General features: G+C 43.3%; 1 protein-coding gene across 1 annotated transcript; it reads right to left on the reverse strand.

The window, feature by feature from the left end:
• Positions 1-516: 516 nt before the first annotated feature.
• Positions 517-19,377, reverse strand: LOC143404372 (rho GTPase-activating protein 29-like). The gene is made up of 10 exons (XM_076862554.1): positions 19,338-19,377; positions 15,444-15,712; positions 15,030-15,117; positions 11,618-11,757; positions 10,695-10,883; positions 10,286-10,423; positions 6,993-7,225; positions 3,906-4,221; positions 3,671-3,779; positions 517-1,367 (listed from the first exon to the last, which is right to left on the reverse strand). Exons 1-10 carry the CDS (start codon positions 19,375-19,377, stop codon positions 517-519), a joined length of 2,373 nt encoding a protein of 790 aa, XP_076718669.1.
• Positions 19,378-25,230: the final 5,853 nt, after the last annotated feature.

Below are 25,230 nucleotides of genomic sequence, written 5' to 3' on the forward strand. Positions count from 1 at the left end.
AGTTAAGTGAATTGCCAATGATTCCACACATGCTATAACAACACAAGTGGTCAAAGATGTACTAGAACATTATGTGGGAAAAAATATATTCATACCCAATCAAGATTTTTCAGGCACTTGCATTCAGAAGCATTTTATGAGTCAGCACCAGGTTTGCTCCAAAATAAAGCTCATTTTTCCCTACTGCCCCTATTTGTTGAGAACAATATTATACATTAAAGATGCATTTACATGAATCATTTTATAGAGAATATTATTTTAAGTTTTAAATTATAATACTTATTTTATGCAAAACTTCAAAAACACAGAATTTAAAGACAATACCAGTGAGGCACTATCATTCTATATGACTAAAACACTATCATTCTATATGACTAGCAAACACAATACAAGGCCAAAGGGAAAATATACACTTTGAAAATCCTATACAAAAGTGGTTCTGTTACAACATTCTTTCATAAAATAAACACAATACATAAAAACGAAACAAGAAAAAAAAAACTGAATTTTGACCACCTACACAAACTGTGGCATTTCAAATTCAAGGTCTTGTACCTCTTCCATTTGTTTTAGCCTGAGTCCCTGGCACATTGGATTCATGTCAGGCAGGCCAACCTCCTCACAGTTCTCTTTAGGCTCAGCAGCTGGTTTCAAAGCATAAGCTGATGTGCTGTCTGCCTCTGGAACAGATTTCTCCACATGACTCAGGGGAGTAAGAGCTGTGCTAGGAGGCACTGTTGCTAAAGGTGAAGCTGGTCTCTCCTCAGTCCCCCTGACTTTGCTGGTCAGGATAGGTGGTTTGTAAAATGTTGTCCCGAGATGGGGCTGCAGTATTCTGGGTGCTCTTGCAGGAGCAAGACGGTGAGAATGAGAAGACAGTCTCACTGGTGCCTCTCTTGCTGAACTGGCTGGCGTGTTGGGCTGTGTGGCACCATTGGAATGGTCACCACTATCATTGATGCTCATTGTCACTTTTTCCTGGAGTACACTTGGCACAATCACTGCACTCATGCCAGTTAAGTTCTTTAGTTCACATTGTTGTTCCTGAGTTTTTTCTGAAATCTGCTGATCAAAACCATTAATTTGGGAGCCAACAGTAGTAGAGGTATCTTTTATATTAAGTCCTTCAAAGGTAAGATTCTGGCAAAACTTGTCTGAATTGACATTTCCCACATTTCTCCTGTTTTTCTCATTAGGAGAGCTTGCAAGATGGAATCTATCTACAGGCAAACAGCAACATCTGATCTTGGTGCTTGGCATAGGCCTCTGTATATCATTTGTTGTCACATCAGATTTCAGACTAAGTGGTTTCGTGGTTTTACATATATTGTCCATCTTTTGTGATGATGATTCAAGTTCTTTGTGATCTGAAAAAGAAGAGATTTTTTTTTAACTTCATGAAGCTTGGTTAATAAGGAAGTGTGGTTATTATGAATGGGCATTCTCTCAAACAACAGAGACTTACATATTTTTCCAACACTATTTTCTCAGTCATCTATGCAGAGGAATTAAAAATCCATACAATATTAAAGGCACATTTTTAATTAAAGCATTACTTTTTAAAATTTATCTTAATAGTATAAATAGTCACAAAGCACATAAAATAAAAAAAAAACACTTCCTGTAGTTACTTGTTTTAATATACTACCCATGAATGAATATTTTCTGTGTTAAGACTTTCCTGATTTCAACAGGCAGACAATGGTAACTCTAGAACAGTAACACTATTCTGTACACCAACAAACTCCATGTCCTGAATCCCAAGGACTTTGCCTGTCACTTAATCTGCTCTCCAGCTACATTCTGTCCATACTGAGGGCAACACACCAGAGAGGACTTGGATGCTCTCCCAGCTGATCCACTAATACATGGCAACATCCTCTGCACAAAGGAAGGTTGAAGAGCTGTCAGAATTGCCATTGTGCTACTGGTTCTGTAGACTCCAGACTTACCTTCTTCTCTTTCTCCTCTAGTCTGGTCCCAAGGTCCCTGTTTTCTCACCTCCAACCCTAGCATCTCCCACTCTGTCTTTGCTGCATGTGCCTTAGAAGCTCCTGTTACTAGAAAGGTGCAGCCCTCTGGCCATGATCCTCTTCTCCCTGCTGAGAAACATCAGACAATTGTGTGCCTTGCCACTGGTCTGATGGCTTTCCAACAGCCCTGTTCATAGCCCACAGTCCTCATCCCTGCCACCTGGTCCTTCTCCCACATCCTTGGGCAGTGGTTTGAAGACAGGTGCACAGCAGCATCACTTGATGATGATCGCAGGTCATCATCTCATCTGACCTCCTTCCTCACCTGAGGCTGCTGGCCTCTCTTCCCTGGTTCTCAGGCAGTGCTCATGTGATTTGCTGTCCTGGGCCCTTCTCCACATTGATAGAAGGGAGCTGAGCCATTGTGGTTGGATGGCAACCACCAAAACATATTTACAGTCCTGCAGAACTTCTAGCACCACTTCTAGCTGCCTGGGTGCTGTCTCAGCTCCTGCTCCAGTTCTGCCCTGGGCAAGCCTAATGCACTAGCCCTACCTGCCTTCTTCTGTCAAGACAAACTCCTATGTGGAGATATGTTGGCATGTGTTATTAATGATCTTCTAAATAAAAGGTTCAGAATTACCTGGTATGTAATGAAAATTTCAAATATTTTAAAATTATTTATTGTTATTACTATACCTACCTGCGAATCCAATTTCATTGGACAGCAAAACAAGGTTACATTTAGGAATGAGACAGGATGAGGTTCAAATCCTGAATCAACAATAATTTAAGGACATGACCCTTGGCATTATTTACCTTCCTGAGACTGTTAACTATGGCTTAAATGAGGTCAAGGTTCATAGCACAGAAGTGCTGATAAGATCAAATCAGATAAATGGAATCAGTGAGTCCAGTGTTTTTCTTTGCAGAGAGGAAATGGACTCTTTGTTTTCAGACTTTCTCAGGCTACACTTATTGATATTTCATTAATTTTATATATCAAATTTAACATTTATGACTATATATTGAAAAATTCAGATTAAGCTCTACTAGAGCAGTAAGGAATGGAAGGTTTTCAACCCCCTTACCAGAAATGATACACTGAAATAAAATGATTAAAAACAGTGAACAAAAAGACTGGAGCCAAGAAAATGGAAGACATGTGTGCTTAATGTGCTAAAGTTAGGCCACAGGTAAAGGGACATCAAAAAACTTTAGGAGTCTATTTTTTTTTTTTTTTTGATTTTCAGGAGTCCAGCTTTTTTCTGTTTTGACTTTAATTGATGACAAAGAAGTGAAGGTGAAAACAAATCTCAGAAAGAGAACAAAAATAATTTATGAATTTCAAGATATCTTTTTACAAGAGAGAAACAAAGCATGATATTCATTTAAATGACATTCACTAAACTTTCTCAATGGCTAGAAAAGTTAACTAATAAAACCTTGAAGTTTGAACTTACCTCAACTTAATACCCCTTGTTTTTTTTTAAAGGATGAGTATTGTAGATGGACACAATATTTTTGTCTTTATTTATTTGTTTTATATGGTACTGAGGATCCAACTCATGGCCGCACACATGCCGAGGCAAGTGTTTTACCACTGAGCTACAAGCCCAGCCCTCACCTTGGTTTTTAATCACGACTTCTTGGCAAGGTTTGAAATATGCAAGGATATATGTTACATGACCACTCACCAATGAGACATGCATCCCATTTTTCCAATGCATTTTGCTTGCGTTCTGATTCCTCAAATGATGTAGCCAATTCATAATTTTTAATTTCAATATCTGCAGTGTGAATATCCTATTGAAACAAGAAAAGTTTTAAACTAAAAGCAAAACACATCTCAAAACAAACAGTTCAAAGACTATTAACTTGTTAACATAAACATCACAAATTTAATGCAATTCTGTAATGGTCAAAACTCACTTGCTTCATAGAAAAATATTGTGACTTTGTGGAATGTTCTGTTGATATTACGGGTTTGCAAGGAGGGCTTTTATCCACCCGAGGTGCAACAACGTCAGTACTAGATGAAACATTTTGTGGGTCTAGGGACCCATCAAAGATCATCTCTGCATTGGTAATGAGGAATTCTACCAACAGGGCCTGATTGGCATATGCAACAAGAGAGGAGGAGATGGTACCAGGAGTGGTTGTAGGCCTGGGCCTCATGACACAGGGTCCAAATACCACCCCCAAGTTTTTTGAGTTCATCAGGTTTTCTTCAGAATGGTCTGCAACCCTGAAAAGAAGAACACATAAAGTGTATGAGATTTGCCTAATAGATGTCTTTAATGTTAGTTTACTATGACTTGAGAAGGTTGGAGAAAACTCGGGCTATAGAAGACTACAAAACGTTTGTCAAGGGTCAAGTTTGGTGGGTCCAGGGAAAGAATCCTTTGTTTCATTATGATACTTACCACACACCAAACTGAGTTTCAGAGTACTATATTAGGATAAAATGCATGTAAGTAGAAGGAACTACTGAACTCAGTAGCAGAAGGAAGAAAAACACCTCTAAAAATTGCTCCATCATTGTATGTGGGATATACTCCCCATTCCAGTATAAGAACTGGAAACTGAAACAGCACTGTCAATTTCTCTCTCACTGCCCAGTTATTTTTCTTTTTTTAAAAAATAATTTTTACCTAGAGATGGACACAATACCTTTATTTAATTTATTTATTTTTATGCAGTGCTGAGTATCAAACCCAGTGTCTCACATGTGCTAGGCAAGTGTTCTATCACTAGCCACACTCCCAGCTGCCCACAGCTAGTTTTCTAGCCTGGATGGTTCTCTCTCCTGAACACCTCTCTGTTCTATTGCCACTATCAATGTTCTGGTTTTACTTCAAGCACTCTCAGCTTGATATTTCTATGACTATCCAAAGAAATCTGTCTCTGCCTGGTTTAGCTATCAGGATGATACTAGATTCATCTATGGGTAAAGTAGCTGTGATATATATATATATATATATATATATATATATATATATATATATATATATATATATAGTGAATGGGTTAGCTTTGCTATTTGTCTTTCAGAGGATTCACCACTGATGTATAGAAATGCATTTGATTTATGGGTATTAATTTTATATCCTGCTACTTTGCCAAATTCATTTATTATTTTAGAAGTTTTCTGGTGGAGTTTTTTGGATCCTCCAAGTATAAAATATGTCGTTGGCAAAAATGGTAATTTAAGTACTTCTTTTCCTATTTGTATTCCCTTGAATTTCTTTCACCTAATTGCTCTGGCTAGAGTGGCAAGGATTATGTTGAACAATTTTTAGATGGAATGCTTCCAATTTTTGTTCATTTAGAATGATGTTAGCCTTAGGTTTAAAATAGAGAGCTTTTACTATGTTGAGGTATATTCCTACTACCCCTAGTTTTTCTAATAGTTTGAACATGAAACGGTACTGTATTTTGTCAAATGCTTTCTCTGCATCAATTGATATAATCATAGGTTTCTTCTCTTTAGGTTTATTGATGTGATGAATTACATTCATTGATTTCTGTATGTTGAACCAACCTTGCATCCCTGGAATACCCAACTTGATCATGGTGCATTGTTTTTTTTTTTTCATACGTTTTTGTATGTGATTTGCCAGAATTTTATTGAGAATTTTTGCATCTATGTTCATCGTGTAGATATGGGTCTGAAATTTCTTTCCTTGATGTGTCTCTGGCTGGTTTGGGTATCAGGATGATACTAGCTTCACAGAATGAGTTTGGAAGGGTTTCCTCCTTTTCTATTTCATGGAATAATTTGAAGCCCTTCAAGATATGAATAGTTAAAAAAAAACTGTGGTATATATACACAATGGACTATTACTCAGCATTACAAGGGAATAAAATAATGGCATTTATAGGTAAATGGATGGAGTTGGTGAATATCATGAAGTAAGCCAATCCCCCAAAATCAAAGGCCAAAATTCTCTCTGATAAATAAATGTTGATACATAATAGGGTTCCTGGGGATGGAGGAACATTGATTGGGCTCAGGAGAGGGAAGGAAGAGGAGGGGTATGGGGTAGGAAAGATGGTGGAATGAGACAAACATCATTACCCTAAGTACATGTATGACGGCACATGTGGTATGACTCTACATCATGTAGAGAAATGAAAATTTGTGCTCCATTTGTGTACAATGGATTGAAAAGCATTCTGCTGTCATGTATAACTGATTTGAACTAATAATTTTTTTTAAATTTTTATTTTATTCATTTATTTGTATGTGGGACTGAGGTTCGAACCCAGGGCCTTGCACAATCTCTACTGCTGAGCCACAATTCCAGCCACAAAAAATAAATTTAAAAAAAATTTAAAAAGGAGATCTTAATTACTGTCAGAAAGGTCTAACAGGCAAATCTGAATATGTGAAATTCCTGATTCCAAGTTCTTTAGTGGGCATAGAAACACCTTGGTCAACTAATCTGCCAGGTAGGTAAGATTTTTTATCAAGTCTCTAGGAAGGGTAGCACAGTTCCTGCTACTGCTTGCTATATTGTAGCCTAATAAAATCAAATTTTCTAAATGCAAAATGCTTTCTTGTGTCTCCATGTCATTTCTCTCTGCCTCATATGCTCTTCTGCACATTCAATACCAAATCATCACTCAGTTCTTAAAATCAGACACAAGGCCTTTTGCCTCTTCTGCTCTTTTCCTACCCCCAAAACTTCCTCTGCATGCCTACAAGCTGTGCACAGCTACTAGAAAAAGAATGATGGTGAACTGTGGTTATATACAGACCTGTACCCCAAGAGGATAAGCCCAGAAATAGCAGAAACCCTATATTTCCACCCTAGTTTCCCCAGCCAGAGCCTGGCACACAGGAAGCATCTGAGGGAACCATGTTTGCTGCATGAACATGTATTCAATGTCTCCCTCTCCCAACACATAATAAAAACATCCTAAAATCATTTTGAAAATCATAACAATATAAATGTACTGAATACTATTGCCCTGTTGAATTAAAAATGGCTAAGATGGTATAAAAATTCTCACCTCTTAAGATGGATGATAAGGTAATGTAGAGTGTTAAAATTGAACGGTGGCAATTTTCTTACAAGGTCCTTGGTTTTGAGAAAAATTTGGTTGATATCTGTACACATATTTGGAGATGTGTTGTCTTCAGAGTTGTCCCTTTTGGTGTCCTGTTCTTGGTTAATTTGTTGGATGACATTTGCAAGCTGCATAAATTCCTGGTACCATTGGAATAAAACCAATGGCTCTGGTAGCTAAAGAAACAAAATTATATTAAAAATACCTTTGGGCTGAGGTTGTGGCTCAGAGGTAGAGTGTTAGCCTAGCACATGCAGGGGCCTGGGTTTGATCCTCAGCACTACATAAAAAATAATAAATAAAATAAAGGTATTGCATCCCGCTACAACCAAAAAATAAATATTTTGAAAAAATCTTCTGCCTGTTTTCTTTGTTAAAGTCAACTATAAGTGAGAATTACTCAAATAATTTAGCATGTCCCCTTTAGATTAACAAAATTTTCTAAAGTCAATCTGTATTTATTGATATCATTTTCAGTATTGGGGATTGAACCTAGGACCTCAAGCATGCTATGCAAGCACTCTAGTACTGAGCTTCATCCCTGCCCATAAAATAGAATATATATGTTTGGTAGAGAAGTGACTTAGAAAGCAAATCAAAATCTTGACTATAAATTATATTTATGTTAATAACAAATTAATGGAAAATGAGTGAAATTCTAAACTTTAAATGAAGTTTAAGCTTTAAGCTTCATTATGGGATTTTAAAACTCTTCTATTCACATCTGCCCCCCAAATATATAATCTTCAGCTGTTTCACTGGAACAAACATAGAATAGTGAACAGAATCTATAAAATGAATCAGAAACCCATGGATTTTATGAGTAAGGGGTAAAAATATCAAAGTGCTAAAGGGCACAGATTTTACTTAGGCAAGAATGAAGATCAGCACAAGATAATATGACCTACAAAAACATACTGTCAACATCTCATGAAACTTTCAAACAGGCTGACTTGCCATGAATAGGTCAAAAGAAGTTCTTACAACAAATATCCACTGCCAAAATGAATTTCAATGTTTCTACTGACCTACAATAAAAAATTCAGTGAATCGTTGGCTACCTGATGTCCTATAATATCTGTGGGAAGTTAAGGTGTTGCCCTGTGATCAGTTTCTATCTTCAACCACTCTGGGATCTGAAGCAAGTCACATCACCTCTTGGAGCTTTAGGTCAATGAGTCAGATAAAGGCTACTCTCTAACACTATTGCAAGAATTGAGCACACTTTGCCAAATGAAAGTCTTAGACATATAAAATTCCTCAACAGAATGCAAGTTTATTGTATTGGACCCAATTCATCTCCTTTCCCTGACTGACTAAACAAGGTTAAGGATGACACATTATGAGACTTCCAGTCATTCAAAGGTATCAACCTCCATTTCTCAGTTGAGGAATCTGTAGAATGTGATTAAAGGGTTATCAATGCTTTCCTGGGCTAACATTGTAGACCCAGCAATTTATACTTAATTTCTTTCCCTCCTGCAATTCCACTAAAATACAGTAGGCTCATAAGGACTAGGAAAATAGAGAAAACAAAAAGCAACAATTCACAAGTAGAAGAGCAGATGAATAAGTCCTGATGCAGCATTTCCAAGAGAACTGACTCTTTGTCACTCAACATGATTTTCAGAATCCTAAAGGGATGTGGACAATCACTACCAGGTCCTCTGATCTTGGCTTAGGTTGCAGGTGGGCCAGCGGAGAAAGCTTAGCTCTCTATAGAATCCTGTCTCCACTCCATGTACTAGGGCAATCTCCTTTCTAAAACTGGAAAATTTTTCTCTGGGCAATGGGATACAGAGGCTCTCTGAATCGAGGCAATGCCAAACATAAGGACCACAGAGGTAACTGTTTTCAAACGGGGATATGTTGGCTATATGCACACTGAAAGCACAGATCCTACAGTCTTAGTAACCCTGGCTTCCACAGTATTGGTACTGCATCTCTAGGCAAGGAAAAAACCCTTTCCTGGGGGACTGGGGTTGTGCCTCATGGTAGGGCACTCATCTGGCATGTGTGAGGCACTAGGTTGGATCCTCAGCACCACATAAAAATAAATTAATTAATTAAAAGTATTGTGTTCATCTACAATTAGAAAAAAATGCCTTCCCAGGAGGATCACACCAGTGCCAGAACAGGGAACTAGAGACATGTAGTTAGGCATATACCAAACAGTCCACCTAGACCACTTTATAGTAAAGTTCAAAGTTTTTAAAAAGCCTTGATGTGTTCAAGTGCTTCCAAAGTGATTTCAAGTCCAAACTCATGTAACTAGCCACCATGAAAGACAAAAATCAAAATGGATGGAAAAAGAACAAAATGAAGTTCTAAAATGATGCTGTCAATATGCTGGCAACTAGTCAGATATGGTGAAAGAGTACTGGAAATGCAACTGATCTAAATTGAGATGTGTTCTAAATGAAAAATAGATACCAGATTTCAAAGAAAAAGAGCTGCAATACAAATACATAAATAAACAAAATACCTCATAATTTGAAAAACTAGATATTCAAAATGTTAAATGAAATGTTAAAAATCACTTTTTTATTTTTAATTTTTATGTTGCTATAGAAAATTTAATGTTATATATGAGAGTCAGATTGTATTTCTACAGAGGTTAGAGGCCAAATAGAGAAAAGAACCCTTAATGAGAAAAATCTATGAACATCCACAATAAAAGAGCATCATATAATCATTTAAAAAATGTGATCAAAAGAATAGAAAATCAGACTTCTTGAATATTAAAACATGATCTCACAAATGGAGTAATTTACTTATTCAAGAAGAAAAAGACAAGGAAATGTCTTAGAAAGTTTTTGAAGAAAAAAAGAACAATAAAGAAAAGGTAAGGGAACTGGAGAACAAGTATGCTTGCCAAGCAAGTGCAAGACCCTGAATTTTTAATCCCCACGAGTACAAATAACAAATTTATAAATATTTATATGTGTGTTTGTGTATGGTACACACACACATCTCCAAAGAAGAGCTTCAAGTACAAGGGTGGGAGAATGGCAATAAAAATCAAGAAAAGTTCCAAGAACTAAAGTGCTCACAACTGACGGAGCTCATGGAGTGGCCAGAATACTGGATGGAAATATATCCACATCAAAGTACATCATTATAAAATCTTAGAATAATGAGGGGGGTGATGACATAGTCTATACTAATGAAAAATATTCAATATAAAATATTTTTGCTCTTTGCATTTGATGGTAGGTTTAGAATAAAACTTTAACCTTTTGTAGGTAAAATTTTAACACTTCACATATATCGTGTGAAGAAAATTCGGACAGATCTACTAAATGCCTTCCACTTTCCAGAGCTCGACACAGGATTGCGATTTTTGCCTTGTTGCCACTGACTCTATAGATGCCCTTGAAGAGAAAAGAAAAACAGAATGCAATATTTCACTTTAGTACAAAGGGCTAAATGCAGACATCTAGACAGAGTTGATGTATCTACTTCAATTTTTATTAGTATTTAAAAAATACAAGTTGAAGTCAAATAAATTAACATTTTCCAAATAAATGTGAATAAATTTAGTTATTACAAATGGAGAGTGCTGATTTTCTTAAAATCTCTTTTTCATTAAATCAAATCACAAAGGCATTTATGTTTTTAGAGTTTTAAGAGTAAACAACATACTTGTAAACTCAAGGCAGTCCTTTCGATTTCTGAAGTACACATTTTGATTATGAAAGGAATGCCATCTGGCTCCTTTTTGGCAACACAGGACAATTCTGCTCCAAATAGGTGTATTTTCCCCCGAAGTTTACGATGTCCGCAAACGATGGTTAAGTTTGCCATGCATTTTTTATGGCAGATAAGAAGACACTATAAGAAAATGATATTTGAAAACTGATTGACTCACCTTAAAATTATTCACAACTAAGCAATATACAGGCCGACTAATAACGACAAAAATAAGTGAAAAAATACTATTTGTGGTTTGTGAATTACATTTAACAGGAAAACAAATAAGAAAACTACAAAAATAAACTGTGGGACTTTATTAAACATGTACTGGCAAGCTAGGTGTGAGGGCATGTGCCCATGATTCCAGCTACTTGAGGGGTTGAAACAGGAATTTCACAAGTTAAAGGCCAGACCAATCTTGCAAGAGCCCATTTCAAAGCACAATTTTAAGAAAGAGTGTATGGGCTGGGGATGTGGCTCAAGCGGTAATGCACTCCCCTGGTGTGCGCAGGGTGCTGGGTTGGATCCTCAGCACTACATAAAAATAAAATTTAAAAAAAGATATTGTGTCCACCGAAAACTGAAAAATAAATATTAAAAATCTCTCTCTCTCTCTCTCTCTCTCTCTCTCTCTCTCTCTCTCTCTCTCTGTGTGTGTGTGTGTGTCTCTCTCTTCCTCTCTCTTTCTCTTTTCTCTCTCTAAAAATATGGCATGTGCAAGACCCTAAATTTAGTTCCCAGGAGTACAAACAACAAATTTATATATATTTAAATGTGTGTTTGTGTGTGGACACACACATCTCTAAATAAGTATAATCATAACAAAAAAGTATATAGCAAAAGAAAAAATTGTGATTCCAAAAAGATCTTACCTCTTGGCATTTAAGACCTTGAAATATGACAATGTGTTCACAGTATCTACATCTTGCTGGATATCTCCATTTTTTGAACTTATGGGTGGCAGCTGCTTTTGCCATTAATGATTGCTGAAATCTTCCAAGGGAGCTGGGTCCTTACAACAGAAATGTTAGTATGTAAGAAGGGTAAAATGACAAAAACATATACCACATGATATTGTACATGGAATAATTTTTAGACTTTGAGATTACTTATATATTACAAAAAGCTATTATTTTGAATTTCTAACATAAAAAAGCATCTCATTTATTGATCTCTTATAAAACACACATTTTTTTTTCTTTTTTTATTTACTTATGACAGTGGGATGTATTACAATTCATATTACACATGTAGAGCACAATAGTTCACATCTCTGGTCATATACAAAGTATATTCATACCAATTCGTGTCTTCATACATGTATTTGGCATAATGATGACCTTCTCATTCCACCATCATTTCTAACCCCATGTTCTCTCCCTTCCCCTCGCATCCCTCTGTTTCAGAGTCCTCCCTTGTTCCCCCTCCCTACCCCACTATGAGTCAGCCTCCTTATATCAGAGAGAACATTTGGCATTTGTTTCTTTGGGCTTGCCTAGATTCACAGAGCATTATCTTCTCCCACACCATGCGTTTATCTGAAAATGCCATGATTTTATTCTCTTTTATTGCTGAGTACATAGGATTTTGGAAGAACCCTGCATGTTTTTATACAGAAATTAACAAGTTGATTCTAAAGTTTATGTGAAAATGTTAAAGATATTGGAGAGCCAAAGAAATTTTAGAGAATCTAGACTGCTTGACTTTACAACTCACTGTAGAGCTACAGGATTCAAGCCAGTGTGCTTTTGGCCTAGGAAGAGACATGCAAATCAACAGAATAAAATAGAATCCAAAGTAGACTCTCTTGTATTTAGTGAAGCTATTTCTTTTTTTAAAATTCATTTAATTTTTTTAAATACATGACAACACTGGATTGCATTTCAATTCTTATTACACATACAGAGCACAATTTCTTTTATCTCTGGATATAAAGTATGTTCACTTCAGTTTATGCCAGTATATATGTTCTATTTTTTGCATTACAATTCTTAATACACATATATGCCACAATTTTTCATATCTCTGTTTGTATATAAGGTATGTTGACACCCATTTCAAATCTTCATATATGTACTTTGTAAAATGATGTCCAACACATTCCACCATCCTTGCTAATCCCCTTCCTCCTCTCTTTCCCTCCCACCCCTCCCTAGAATTAATCTCATCCTCCCATGCTGTTCCTCCCAACTCAACTATAAGTCACCCCACTTATAGCAGAGAAAATATTTGGCATTGTTTTTTAGGAATTGGCTGACTTCATTTAGCATTATCTTCTCCAACACCATCCATTTACCTGCAAATGCCATGATTTTGTTCTTTTATCATGCTGAGTAGTATTACATTGTGTATAAATGCCACATTTTTTTGTCCATTCATCCACTGAAGGACATCTAGGTTGGCTCCACAGTTTAGCTCCCATCTTCTCTTCCGAACCCCATCTACTGTAATTCATTTCTCTCCCTGATACAAGATTTTTGGTTGGAACCCATTATCTTTCCAGTTTGAAATATGTTGTTCCAGGATCTTCTAGTTCTCAGGGAATATGTTGAAAAATCTGCTGTTAACCTAATTGGTTTACTTCTATGTGTAATCTGATTCACTTCTCTTGTGGCTCTTAAAATTCTCTCCTATTTCTGTATATTGAGAATTTTCATTATAATGTGTCTTGGTATGGGTCTGTTGTGATTTTGCACATTCAGTGTCCTGCAGGCTTCTTGGATTTGGATTTCCATTTCATCCTTCATGTCTGGAAGTATTTCTGATATTATTTCATTGAATAGCTTGCACATTCCTTTGGTTTTGAACTCTGTGCCTTCCTCTATCCCAATGACTCTTAAATTTGGACTTTTTATGCTATGCCATATTTCTTGGGTTTTCTGCTCATGGTTTCTTATCATTTTTGCTGTGCTGTCTACATTCTTTTCAAGATAATATACTTTGTCTTCGTGATGTTTTATCTTCTAAGTTGTATTTCTGCTGGTGATGCTCTCATTTGTGTTTTTAATTTGGTTCATATTTCTTTCATTTCAAGTAATTCTGATATATATATATATATCCTCAGTCCTCAATCTCCCTGTAGAGGTCATCTTTTGTTTCTTGGATTTATGTAGCTCATTGTCAAAGTGATCTTTCACTATCTGTATTTGTTGTCTAATGTCTTTTTTGAGATTCCAAAACATCTGAATAATGTAAATCCTGAAATCTTTTTCTGTCACTTTTTCTGCTGTTTCTAATTATTCTTCTAATGATGCATTGTCTTCAATTGTTTGTGGTATTTTCTTCCCTTGTCTTTTCATGTTGCTGGTATTTCGTTCCTGCTCTGTGGGACTGGTGTGTTATTCTTTTTACCCTATAGATTTGTAGTGCTCTTGTATATTCCAAGATCCCTTCTTTGTGGGGAGAGACAATGTTGACATTCCCAAAATAAACAGTACATCACCTATGTGTAAATTACTGCTATTAAGACATTCATAGTTAGTCTCAATGTCTAGTTATTCTAGATTCAATTATAATTTAAAATATAATCAGTAGTTTCATAGAAGATGTACACTTTCTTCTGGTGGTGGACAGAGAACTAGAGGTCAGGTATCTGACTTTATGTTAAGGGCGAAAGATGTGAGGGCAATGGATTAATAAAACTTAGAAATTTGGAGGAGAACTCTAATCAAGAGAGTTAGTAGCAGGGGAATAGACAGGAGGTAATTTAGGGGAGACAAGTATGTGGGAGGACAGTAGAATGCATAAAAACAAACATGTATATGTGTTTAGAAAATTACAAGAAGTAAAAATAGTAAAAATTAGGAGGTTGAAAGAGAAAGAGAGGGAGGAAGAAAAATAAAAAGGAAGTAAAAAAGAGAAAAGAGAGAGAGAGAAGTAAAAAAAAAGAGGGGTGGCTTATGCAATTCCTTTATATTATATTATTCTGGTGACTCAGTTCTATTTCATGCAAAGTTCTTGGTTATATGTTGGGGTTGTGGGGACCAGAGGAGGAGGGGTAGAGGAGAAAGAAAGAGGATAATATGGAAGAGAAGAAAACAAAAAACAAAACAAACAAACAACAAAATACTCTCAGAGTTCCCTTTTCTTCTCTTTTAGTAGGTAGAGTTGTCTATTCCAAGCTTGGTTCTCTGCCCTCAGTGTGGTGTAGGTAACCAGTGTGAGAAGACTAAAGCTCTCCCTCTCTTGTCTGGGCTTCCCTAATCTTGGTCTCTCTGAGTTGCTCCTAGGTTTTAGCCCCCTCCCCTCTCTTGCTTATCAGGTCTCATCTGGGGGACCTCACACCCTCCAACTTAGGATTGCACCAAGTGGGCAGTGTCCCGGTGGCACTGCACTCCTGTTCAACTGAGAGCTGATTTTGTGCTGATAGTTTCTATACCGAGTTATTACAGCTGGGGGAGTGGATTTGGAACCCAGGTACCTGTTCAGTCACAGAACCAGCTGGTAACCACACCCACCAAAGATGGTGAGAAAGGTCAAGTCAGTCCTTTTCCCAGTCGGGGTGTCTGGTGAGGTGGGGGGAGCTGGGATGTCCTTGTGCTGTGCCTAGAGCGTGGTCTGGGGACCTGCGTGGGAGCAGAGCATCCCCTGGAGTTCTGCCACTCCACCGAGGTGCTTAGTTGGTGTCTCTGCTCCCCCACTTGAGAGTCGCGCCTGTGCTCAAACTGTGGGCTTTGGGACTGAAGCCTGGAGTCTCACCTGAACACAGAGGCTCTGAGTTCTGCTTGGTGTTCGCAGCTCTGGTGGATTCTGTGAAAATCCGCTGGATGGGGTCCTGTCACATGAACTGAGATGTTGTGTTCCCTCAAGGCAAGACCCCGAGCAGGAGAAGCCACCTGATAGCTTTCTCTGATTCAGGCACAGAGCAGCCTGAAGCAGGATCTCCTCTACTCTGCCACCTTGGATCCCAGTCAACCGATTTCTGTCAGAGATGCCAAAGTAATTCCGTGGTCTTTCAATAAATGGTGCTGAAATAACAGATATCCATAATGCGAGGGATGAACATCAAACCTTATTTCAGTCAACTCTAAAATGAACAGAAACCACACACCTAAACATACAACCTAACACTATCCGTCTTTGAATTCAGGGTTATGAAGGGCAGCTGTCTATTTTTATAAATAAAGGATGTTTTGGGAACACAGCCATGTTGATGTATTGTGTATAATTGCTTTTAAGGATTATTAAATATAATGGTAGTAGAGATAAATAACTGTTCAGGTGTTGATAATTTTTGAAACTGAGGTTGTATTCACAGAGTATACTGTTTGGCCTACTTTGATGCCTGCTTGAAATTTCCCATTATGAAAACTTGTTTTTGTTTTTTTAGTCTACCTTCAGATCTACTCTGGGCTATCTCAAGATCATCCCCATAAGCTCCATCACTCTCCTTCCCATTTCTCTCCAGCAAGGCTCAACCAATCCTAAAGTCCCCTGAATGTCCTGTGGAAGCCAGCCATTCATTCTAACATGCTAAGCACAAATGTGACATCATGGTGGTACTCAATGAATATTAGAAAATATATATTATAAGTAAAATTATGGAAGGTTCTGTCTGCATACACCCTGAAGTTGAAACTGAACTTGCCCTTCCCTAACACTTCTATAAACATGTTAATTAGCTCCGACCTCTTCCTTTCAAAGGAAGACTGTGGGGCTAGAGTGTAGTTCAGTGGTAGAGTGCTTGCCTAGTGTGCCTGAAGCCCTGGTTCAATATGTAACACCACAACAAATAAAATAAAAAGGAAGACTGTGACATTTGAAAACTTTCTCAGCAATACACCCTGAAACTTTCTTCAAGAAAAATAAAACTCTTATCAAGGGAGGCATTATTGCCGAAAATCTGCTCTATGAACAAGGTGGCTCAATTCCTTATCATGTAATCATAAAGACAATTAATAAAATATGCTCCCAACCTTTATCAATCCCCTGTATTCTTTACACATATGAATTATTTTTGTGTGTGCGTCTCATCACCATGATGAAAATGAATGGGAAATTTAAAAGAAACAGCAAACCAACTACTCTTCAAATCTTCAAAGCAGAGCTATTGTCTGTGACTTGTTGTCTCAGATCAAGTGGTTCTGGCTTGATTTGAGAACCTGCACATACTGGCAACCTACAGAGCTCTCTTTCAGATTTCTCAGTGTCTCTGAGCAAATGGCTGCACTGTCAAAGCAGTGAGATCCTGGTAGACATTAGAGATGACCAGCAATTCTGTGCAGGAAGACCCCCCCCCTTCTGTGCTTATTAAAATTACCCTTTACTTTCAAGCTCACACAAAAATACCACTTCATTCCCTCCATTGAAAATAATCATTCCTTTGGCTCTAGTTTTTGGTTATTGTATTCTGCCACTCATTAAATGGAAAGGTTCTACAGGGAGTCTGTCTAGCATAAAGTGAGATTCTGATTAATTTTCAGAATCTGAATAAATTAAAATACATAGGAATCAAAATCCTTCCAGAATCCCTTCTGGGAATCATCTTTGTTCAATGGTAGTACTAACTCCCTGGGACAAAGAGCAGTTGTAAATGCCCACATTCCTAGGTCAAGGGCTTTTACAGGTGGGAGGTGAAGGGGATGATAATTGAGAGGTTGTTCTATTTTGGGGAGGTGGAGTGGTCTGGTGTTACCCTACATTCACTGAATATAGTGATTCTTCAACTCAGCCAAACTTCAATATCCTGCCAACTTGGGGGCTGAAACTTTTCTACCGGGGCCCATTGGGCTTTCTTCAAATTCAGTCTGCATGAGACCAGATCTATAGGTATTGTCAACCTAATGAGGCTTAAGTGTCACTATTCCTCACTTTCACAAGTCTTACAATAGGTTAGCATTTCTATGTAGGCATTTCTGGCAAACTGATTAAAGAACTCACTGCAGGGAAAAGGATCTAAATTTCAAAGACACACATGTATATATGTATAATGTGCTGTGATTTATTTACTCATCCTAAATACTCACCTCCACATCTAATTTTGAATTCTTTTCCATGAAGAGGGAGACCCCTACACCCAAACTCAATAAGGAGGTGAAGTGAACCCAAAGAGGAAAAGAACAAAACTGATTTAGAACAAAAAGCTGCCTGCTGTTTAGAAATAGCCTTGGAATATTCACAAAACACCTAACACTCCTCCCTTCCCCCAAAAGATCCAAAGAACTCAGTGGATGTCAAAGATCCAAAGGACTCAGTGTGGAACCCTCTCCTTGGTCTGTAAGACAGGGACAGTAGTGAAAAAGTGAAATAAACCAGCACCTGTCTAACTCAAAGAAAAGGACAGTCCTGGTCCACTGGTTTCCTCAGAAGGGGGGCCACCTCTGGAACACCAGATTTTTATCACCGACAGGGTCTTGCGGAATCCTGGACACATACTCACAGGGACATACCCTCCTTGTAGCAGTTGGGATCTCCCAGCTTATCAATTCCAATTTAGACCCTAACTTTCTGTGCTGAGGTCATGGTTGAAAAAAGGTGAATGGAAACAGAAGGGACAGTAATAAGGGAAGGACAGAAAAGAGATAGGATAGAGATACAGTCAGAAAGAAAGGCAAAGAGGGAGTCCCTGCACCTTTAGGCCCCCTTCCCTGCTCAAAGTAGTCATCAACAAAGGCCTAGATGAGGTGAAGTGTGTAAAGAAAAAGTAAAAAGGGAACAGCACTTGTTAGTTTCTTTACCTAGGTACTCATCAGAATGAAATTTCAGGAAATGTACCCACACTTACAAAAAGATCCCAGTGGGAAAGACGATTGTGAAGACCCGAAAAGCAAGAAGGAAAAGTCAAGTTAACCCGTGAGTATCGCTGTGGTCCTCAGCTGCCTCAGCGTCGTTATGCTGCTCCAACTGCTAACTGATCACCAAGGACCACAGTGTTCCGGTTCCCATAGTGCCCACTCCTGACGTCTACCTCTCGTGGGCGCCCATCTCAATGTTCCATCCTCGCGGAAGACCCCGCCCCGCCTGCAGCTGCCTCCCCTCCAGGACCACCACGAGCCACTGTGGCCGCTCTGACCCTGAAAGGCAATTGGTCAGCAGCCATCTCTGCAGTCCCCAGCCCAGTGCAGCGCCAGAGCGACCAACTCCATCCCACACTCATCCCCGTGCTTCCTCCAGAGTCCAGGACTCAGACTCCCGTGAAATGCATGGCAAGAGAGGGCCAGAGCTCGCTGCCTCCATCCCCCACGCATTGCCCTTGGTTGCCCTATCAAGCCACCTCCAGGACCACCCTGGCCACAGAAGCCCCTCCCCGCCATGCACTGCCAAGTCCCCCAGAGACCAGGCACTGTGCAGCGCTCATGGGGGTGAAACCAGGGCCAGCAGCAGATGAGGGCGGTTGTGGATCACAGGCTGTCAGCTGTGAAGCACTCTGATTCAGGCCCCGCCCCGCCCGCAGCTGCCACACCTCCCAGACCAGGGCGCTAAGCTGTGGCTGCTCTGACCCTGGATGGCAATTGGTCAGGAGCCATCTCTGCAGTCCCCAGCCCAGTGCAGCGCCAGAGCGACCACCTCCATCCCACACAGCGGTTGTGAATCACAGGCTGTCAGCTGTGAAGCTCTCTGATTCAGGCCCCGCCCCGCCCGCAGCTGCCACACCTCCCGGACCACCACACGACGCCAGAGCGATCACCTCCATCCCACACTCATCCCCATGCTTCCTCCAGTGTCCAGGACTCAGACTCGCGCCATATGCTTGGCAAGAGAGGGCCAGAGCTCCCTGCCTCCATCCCCCACGCATTGCCCTTGGTTGCCCTATCAAGCCACCTCCAAGACCACCCTGGCCACAGAAGCCCCTCCCCGCCATGCACTGCCAAGTCCCCCAGAGACCAGGCACTGTGCAGTGCTCATGGGGGTGGAACCAGGGCCAGCAGCAGATGAGGGCGGTTGTGGAGCACAGGCTGTCAGCTGTGAAGCACTCTGATTCAGGCCCCGCCCCGCCCGCAGCTGCCACACCTCCGGGACCACCACGCGATGCCAGAGCGCCCACCTCCATCCCACACTCATCCCCATGCTTCCTCCAGTGTCCAGGACTCAGACTCCCGCCAAATGCTTGGCAAGAGAGGGCCAGAGCTCGCTGCCTCCATCCCCCACGCATTGCCCTTGGTTGCCCTATCAAGCCACCTCCAAGACCACCCTGGCCACAGAAGCCCCTCCCCGCCAAGCACTGCCAAATCCCCCAGAGACCAGCCACTGCGCAGAGCTCATGGGGGTGGAACCAGGGCCAGCAGCAGATGAGGGCGGTTGTGGATCACAGGCTGTCAGCTATGAAGCACTCTGACTCAGGCCCCGCCCCGCCTGCAGCTGCCACACCTCCCGGACCACCGCACCATGCCAGAGCGACCACCTCCATCCCACACTCATCCCCATGCTTCCTCCAGTGTCCAGGACTCAGACTCCCGCCAAATGCTTGGCAAGAGAGGGCCAGAGCTCGCTGCCTCCATCCCCCACGCATTGCCCTTGGTTGCCCCCTCAAGCCACCTCCAAGACCACCCTGGCCACAGAAGCCCCTCCCCGCCATGCACTGCCAAGTCCCCCAGAGACCAGGCACTGTGCAGTGCTCGTGGGGGAGGAACCAGGGCCAGCAGCAGATGAGGGCGGTTGTGGAGCACAGGCTGTCAGTTGTGAAGCACTCTGATTCAGGCCCCGCCCCGCCCGCAGCTGCCACACCTCCCGGACCACCGCGCGACGCCAGAGCGACCACCTCCATCCCACACTCATCCCCATGCTTCCTCCAGTGTCCAGGACTCAGACTCCCGCCAAATGCTTGGCAAGAGAGGGCCAGAGCTCGCTGCCTCCATCCCCCAGGCATTGCAGTTGGTTGCCCTATCAAGCCACCTCCAAGACCACCCTGGCCACAGAAGCCCGTCTCCGCCATGCACTGCCAAGTCCCCCAGAGACCAGGCACTGTGCAGCGCTCATGGGGGTGGAACCAGGGCCAGCAGCAGATGAGGGCTGTTGTGGAGCACAGGCTGTCAGCTGTGAAGCACTCTGATTCAGGCCCCGCCCCGCCCGCAGCTGCCACACCTCCCGGACCACCGTGTGATGCCAGAGCGACCACCTCCATCCCACACTCATCCCCATGCTTCCTCCCGTGTCCAGGACTCAGACTCCCGCCAAATGCTTGGCAAGAGAGAGCCAGAGCTCGCTGCCTCCATCCCCAACGCATTGCAGTTGGTTGCCCTATCAAGCCACCTCCAAGACCACCCTGGCCACAGAATCCCTTCCCCGCCATGCACTGCCAAGTCCCCCAGAGACCAGGCACTGTGCAGCGCTCATGGGGGTGGAACCAGGGCCAGCAGCAGATGAGAGCAGTTGTGGAGCACAGGCTGTCAGCTGTGAAGCACTCTGATTCAGGCCCCGCCCCGCCCGCAGCTGCCACACCTCCCGGACCAGGGCGCTAAGCTGTGGCTGCTCTGACCCTGGATGTCAATTGGTCAGCAGCCATCTCTGCCGTCCCCAGCCCAGTGCAGCGCCAGAGCGACCACCTCCATCCCACACAGCGGTTGTGGATCACAGGCTGTCAGCTGTGAAGCTCTCTGATTCAGGCCCCGCCCCGCCCACAGCTGCCACACCTCCCGGACCACCACAGGACGCCAGAGCGACCACCTCCATCCCACACTCATCCCCATGCTTCCTCCAGTGTCCAGGACTCAGACTCCCGCCAAATGCTTGGCAAGAGAGGGCCAGAGCTCGCTGCCTCCATCCCCCACGCATTGCCCTTGGTTGCCCTATCAAGCCACCTCCAAGACCACCCTGGCCACAGAAGCCCCTCCCCGCCATGCACTGCCAAGTCCCCCAGAGACCAGGCACTGTGCAGCGCTCATGGAGGTGGAACCAGGGCCAGCAGCAGATGAGGGCGGTTGTGGAGCACAGGCTGTCAGCTGTGAAGCACTCTGATTCAGGCCCCGCCCCGCCCGCAGCTGCCACACCTCCCGGACTACTGCGCGATGCCAGAGCTACCACCTCCATCCCACACTCATCCCCATGCTTCCTCCAGTGTCCAGGACTCAGACTCCCGCCAAATGCTTGGCAAGAGAGGGCCAGAGCTCGCTGCCTCCATCCCCCACGCATTGCAGTTGGTTGCCCTATCAAGCCACCTCCAAGACCACCCTGGCCACAGAAGCCCCTCCCCGCCATGCACTGCCAAGTCCCCCAGAGACCAGGCACTGTGCAGCGCTCATGGGGGTGGAACCAGGGCCAGCAGCAGATGAGAGCAGTTGTGGAGCACAGGCTGTCAGCTGTGAAGCACTCTGATTCAGGCCCCGCCCCGCCCGCAGCTGCCACACCTCCGGGACCTGGGCTCTAAGCTGTGGCTGCTCTGACCCTGGATGTCAATTGGTCAGCAGCCATCTCTGCCGTCCCCAGCCCAGTGCAGCGCCAGAGCGACCACCTCCATCCCACACAGCAGTTGTGGATCACAGGCTGTCAGCTGTGAAGCACTCTGATTCAGGCCCCGCCCCACCCGCAGCTGCCACACCTCCTGGACCAGGGCGCTAAGCTGTGGCTGCTCTAACCCTGGATGGCAATTGGTCAGGAGCCATCTCTGCAGTCCCCAGCCCAGTGCAGCGCCAGAGCGACCACCTCCATCCCACACAGCGGTTGTGGATCACAGGCTGTCAGTTGTGAAGCACTCTGATTCAGGCCCCGCCCCCCCACAGCTGCCACACCTCCCGGACCACAGCAGGACGCCAGAGCGACCACCTCCATCCCACACTCATCCCCATGCTTCCTCCAGTGTCCAGGACTCAGACTCACGCCATATGCTTGGCAAGAGAGGGCCAGAGCTCGCTGCCTCCATCCCCCACGCATTGCCCTTGGTTGCCCTATCAAGCCACCTCCAAGACAACCCTGGCCACAGAAGCCCCTCCCCGCCATGCACTGCCAAGTCCCCCAGAGACCAGGCAGTGTGCAGCGCTCATGGGAGTGGAACCAGGGCCAGCAGCAGATGAGGGCGGTTGTGGATCACAGGCTGTCAGCTGTGAAGCACTCTGTTTCAGGCCCCGCCCCGCCCGCAGCTGTCACACCTCCTGGACCACCACGCGACGCTGTGGATGCTCTGACCCTGGATGGCAATTGATCAGCAGCCATCTCTGCAGTCCCCTGCCCAGTGCAGCGCCAGAGCGACCACCTCCATCCCACTTGGCGGTTGTGGATCACAGGCTGTCAGCTGTGAAGCACTCTGATTCAGGCCCAGCCCCGCCCGCAGCTGTCACACCTCCCAGACCACCGCGCGATGGTGTGGCTGCTCTGACCCTGGATGGCAATTGGTCAGCAGCCATCTCTGCAGTCCCCAGCGCAGTGCAGCGCCAGAGCGACCACCTCCATCCCACACTCATCCCCGTACTTCCTCCAGTGTCCAGGACTCAGACTCCCGCCAAATGCATGGCAAGAGAGGGCCAGAGCTCGCTGCCTCCATCCCCCATGCATTGCCCTTGGTTGCCCTATCAAGCCACCTCCAAGAAAACCCTGACCACAGAAGCCCCTCCCCGCCATGCACTGCCAAGTCCCCCAGAGACCAGGCACTGTGCAGCGCACCTGGTGGTGGAACCAGGGCCAGCAGCAGATGAGGGCGGTTGTGGATCACAGGCTGTCAGCTGTGAAGCACTCTGATTCAGGCCCCGCCCCACCCGCAGCTGCCACACCTCCGGGACCACCGCGCGATGCTGTGGCTACTCTGACCCTGGATGGCAATTGGTCAGCAGCCATCTCTGCAGTCCCCAGCCCAGTGCAGCGCCAGAGCGACCACCTCCATCCCACACTCATCCCCGTGCTTCCTCCAGGGTCCAGGACTCAGACTCCCGCCAAATGCATGGCAAGAGAGGGCCAGAGCTCGCTTCCTTCATCCCCCATGCATTGCCCTTGGTTGCCCTATCAAGCCACCTCCAAGACCATCCTTGCCACAGAAGCCCCTCCCCGCCATGCACTGCCAAGTCCCCCAGAGACCAGCCACTGCGCAGTGCTCATGGGGGTGGAACCAGGGCCAGTGGCAGATGAGGGTTGTTGTGGATCATGGGCTGTCAGCTCTGAATTTCCTCTCAGTTTTGCTCAGAGGAAGCTCCAGAGGCGCAACAGCTGTGAAAGCAAGTCCAGTACCAGCAGCTCCCAGAAGACCACAGCAGATGCATTGGAAAGCTGCCCAGCCCCTCTGACGCTGTGGAAGAAGAAAGAGCAGAGCCCAGGTAGGCACAGCTGGGATCCTGCCAGCCTCCTGGCATCTGAGCTGGTGCAGCTGCACATGACGCTGGAGGAGAAGCACAGGGCCATAGAGACCCAGAAGAAGAGGATGGAGGCACTGTCTGCATGGCAGCGCCTGAAGCTGGGCAAGGCCGCCTTCCTGCATGTGAAGAGGGGGAAGGCTGATGGCGCCCCACACCCACTGAGGCTCAAGCATTTTGCAAAGGAGTATGCTCAGCACAATGGCAGGGACTCTTGTCCTGCTTCTTTCCAACCCAATTGGCTGTGCAATCTTAGGTAAAAGGCAACTTCTTTGCTATTTTCCTAACCTCCTAAGTCAGTTTGCCTTGGGGCTCAATTCTTGAGCTCCCTGTGTAGATCTTTCCCTGAGGCATTGTTCAGTCTCCTGACCTTGGAAGCCCTGTCTAAAACAATAACTCCACCTCTAGGTTCTTTTTCTAGCCCTGTTTTTCCTTTCAGTGTTTCTTTTATGGAGCATTTTACATCCTCGGATCATGACAGAAAATCTTCAATAGGAAATATCACAATCGCCTTATTTTGTAGATGAGGAAACTGAGGCACAGAGAGTAAGAAAGCTGAGTGTGAAGTCAAGTGAGAGCCCCAGGCTGTATTCTTAACTAATGTACCAATCCACCCAATATGGCCAGTGAATGTCTTAGGAGAGGCAGTGATTCATTCTTTTTAGTTGCTGGGAAGTGATTTTTCTCTCCTCTGCACCACCACCCATTTGTTGGCTTTGTCCATTCAGGAAGTAATTAATCAACGTTCATGTGTGTTTTGTGGAGCTTCCATTTGGACTGCACTTTTTAGTTTCCAATATGATCTTTTTTTTTTTCAGGGAAATTATTATAATTATTTATTTTATTTTATTATTATTAATCTCCTTTTTAGCTTCTCATTTTTTAAAATTTATTTTTATTGACTTTTTAAAAAATAAATGACAGTGGAATGCATTACAATTCTTATTATACATATACAGCAAAATTTTTCATATCTCTGGTTGTATATAAAGCATGTTGACACCAATTCATGTCTTCATACATGTACTTTGGGTAATGATGTCCATCACATTCCCCATCCTTGTTAATCCCTTGCCCCTTCCCTTTCCCTCCCACCCCTCTGCCCTATCTAGAATTCATCTCTTTCCAGTAAAAACTGATCTTACTGCATTTTTCCAACAGATCCTAAGCTAGGTAGGGCAGGAATTGTGAGTTTTTCTGTCATTTCCATTCTAGGAGGTGTCAGAACCAGCTTGGTATTCCTTAACCCTATCAGGAGCTGCAGGTATCAAAGG

Source organism: Callospermophilus lateralis, chromosome 7, assembly GCF_048772815.1.
Source record: "Callospermophilus lateralis isolate mCalLat2 chromosome 7, mCalLat2.hap1, whole genome shotgun sequence".
Classification (NCBI taxonomy): domain Eukaryota; kingdom Metazoa; phylum Chordata; class Mammalia; order Rodentia; family Sciuridae; genus Callospermophilus; species Callospermophilus lateralis.

Excerpts from the sequence above, each read along its gene's own strand:
- LOC143404372 (XM_076862554.1), bottom strand. The coding sequence starts at position 19,377 with ATGGAGGTGATCGCTCTGGCGTCGTGTGGTGGTCCGGGAG. Across the intron at positions 11,758-15,029 it reads GTGCAATCCTAAGTTGGAGG|GACCCAGCTCCCTTGGAAGA; the intron begins GTGTGAGGTCCC and ends TTCTGTTGTAAG. Across the intron at positions 4,222-6,992 it reads CTTATCATCCATCTTAAGAG|GGTTGCAGACCATTCTGAAG; the intron begins GTGAGAATTTTT and ends TCTTCTTTTCAG.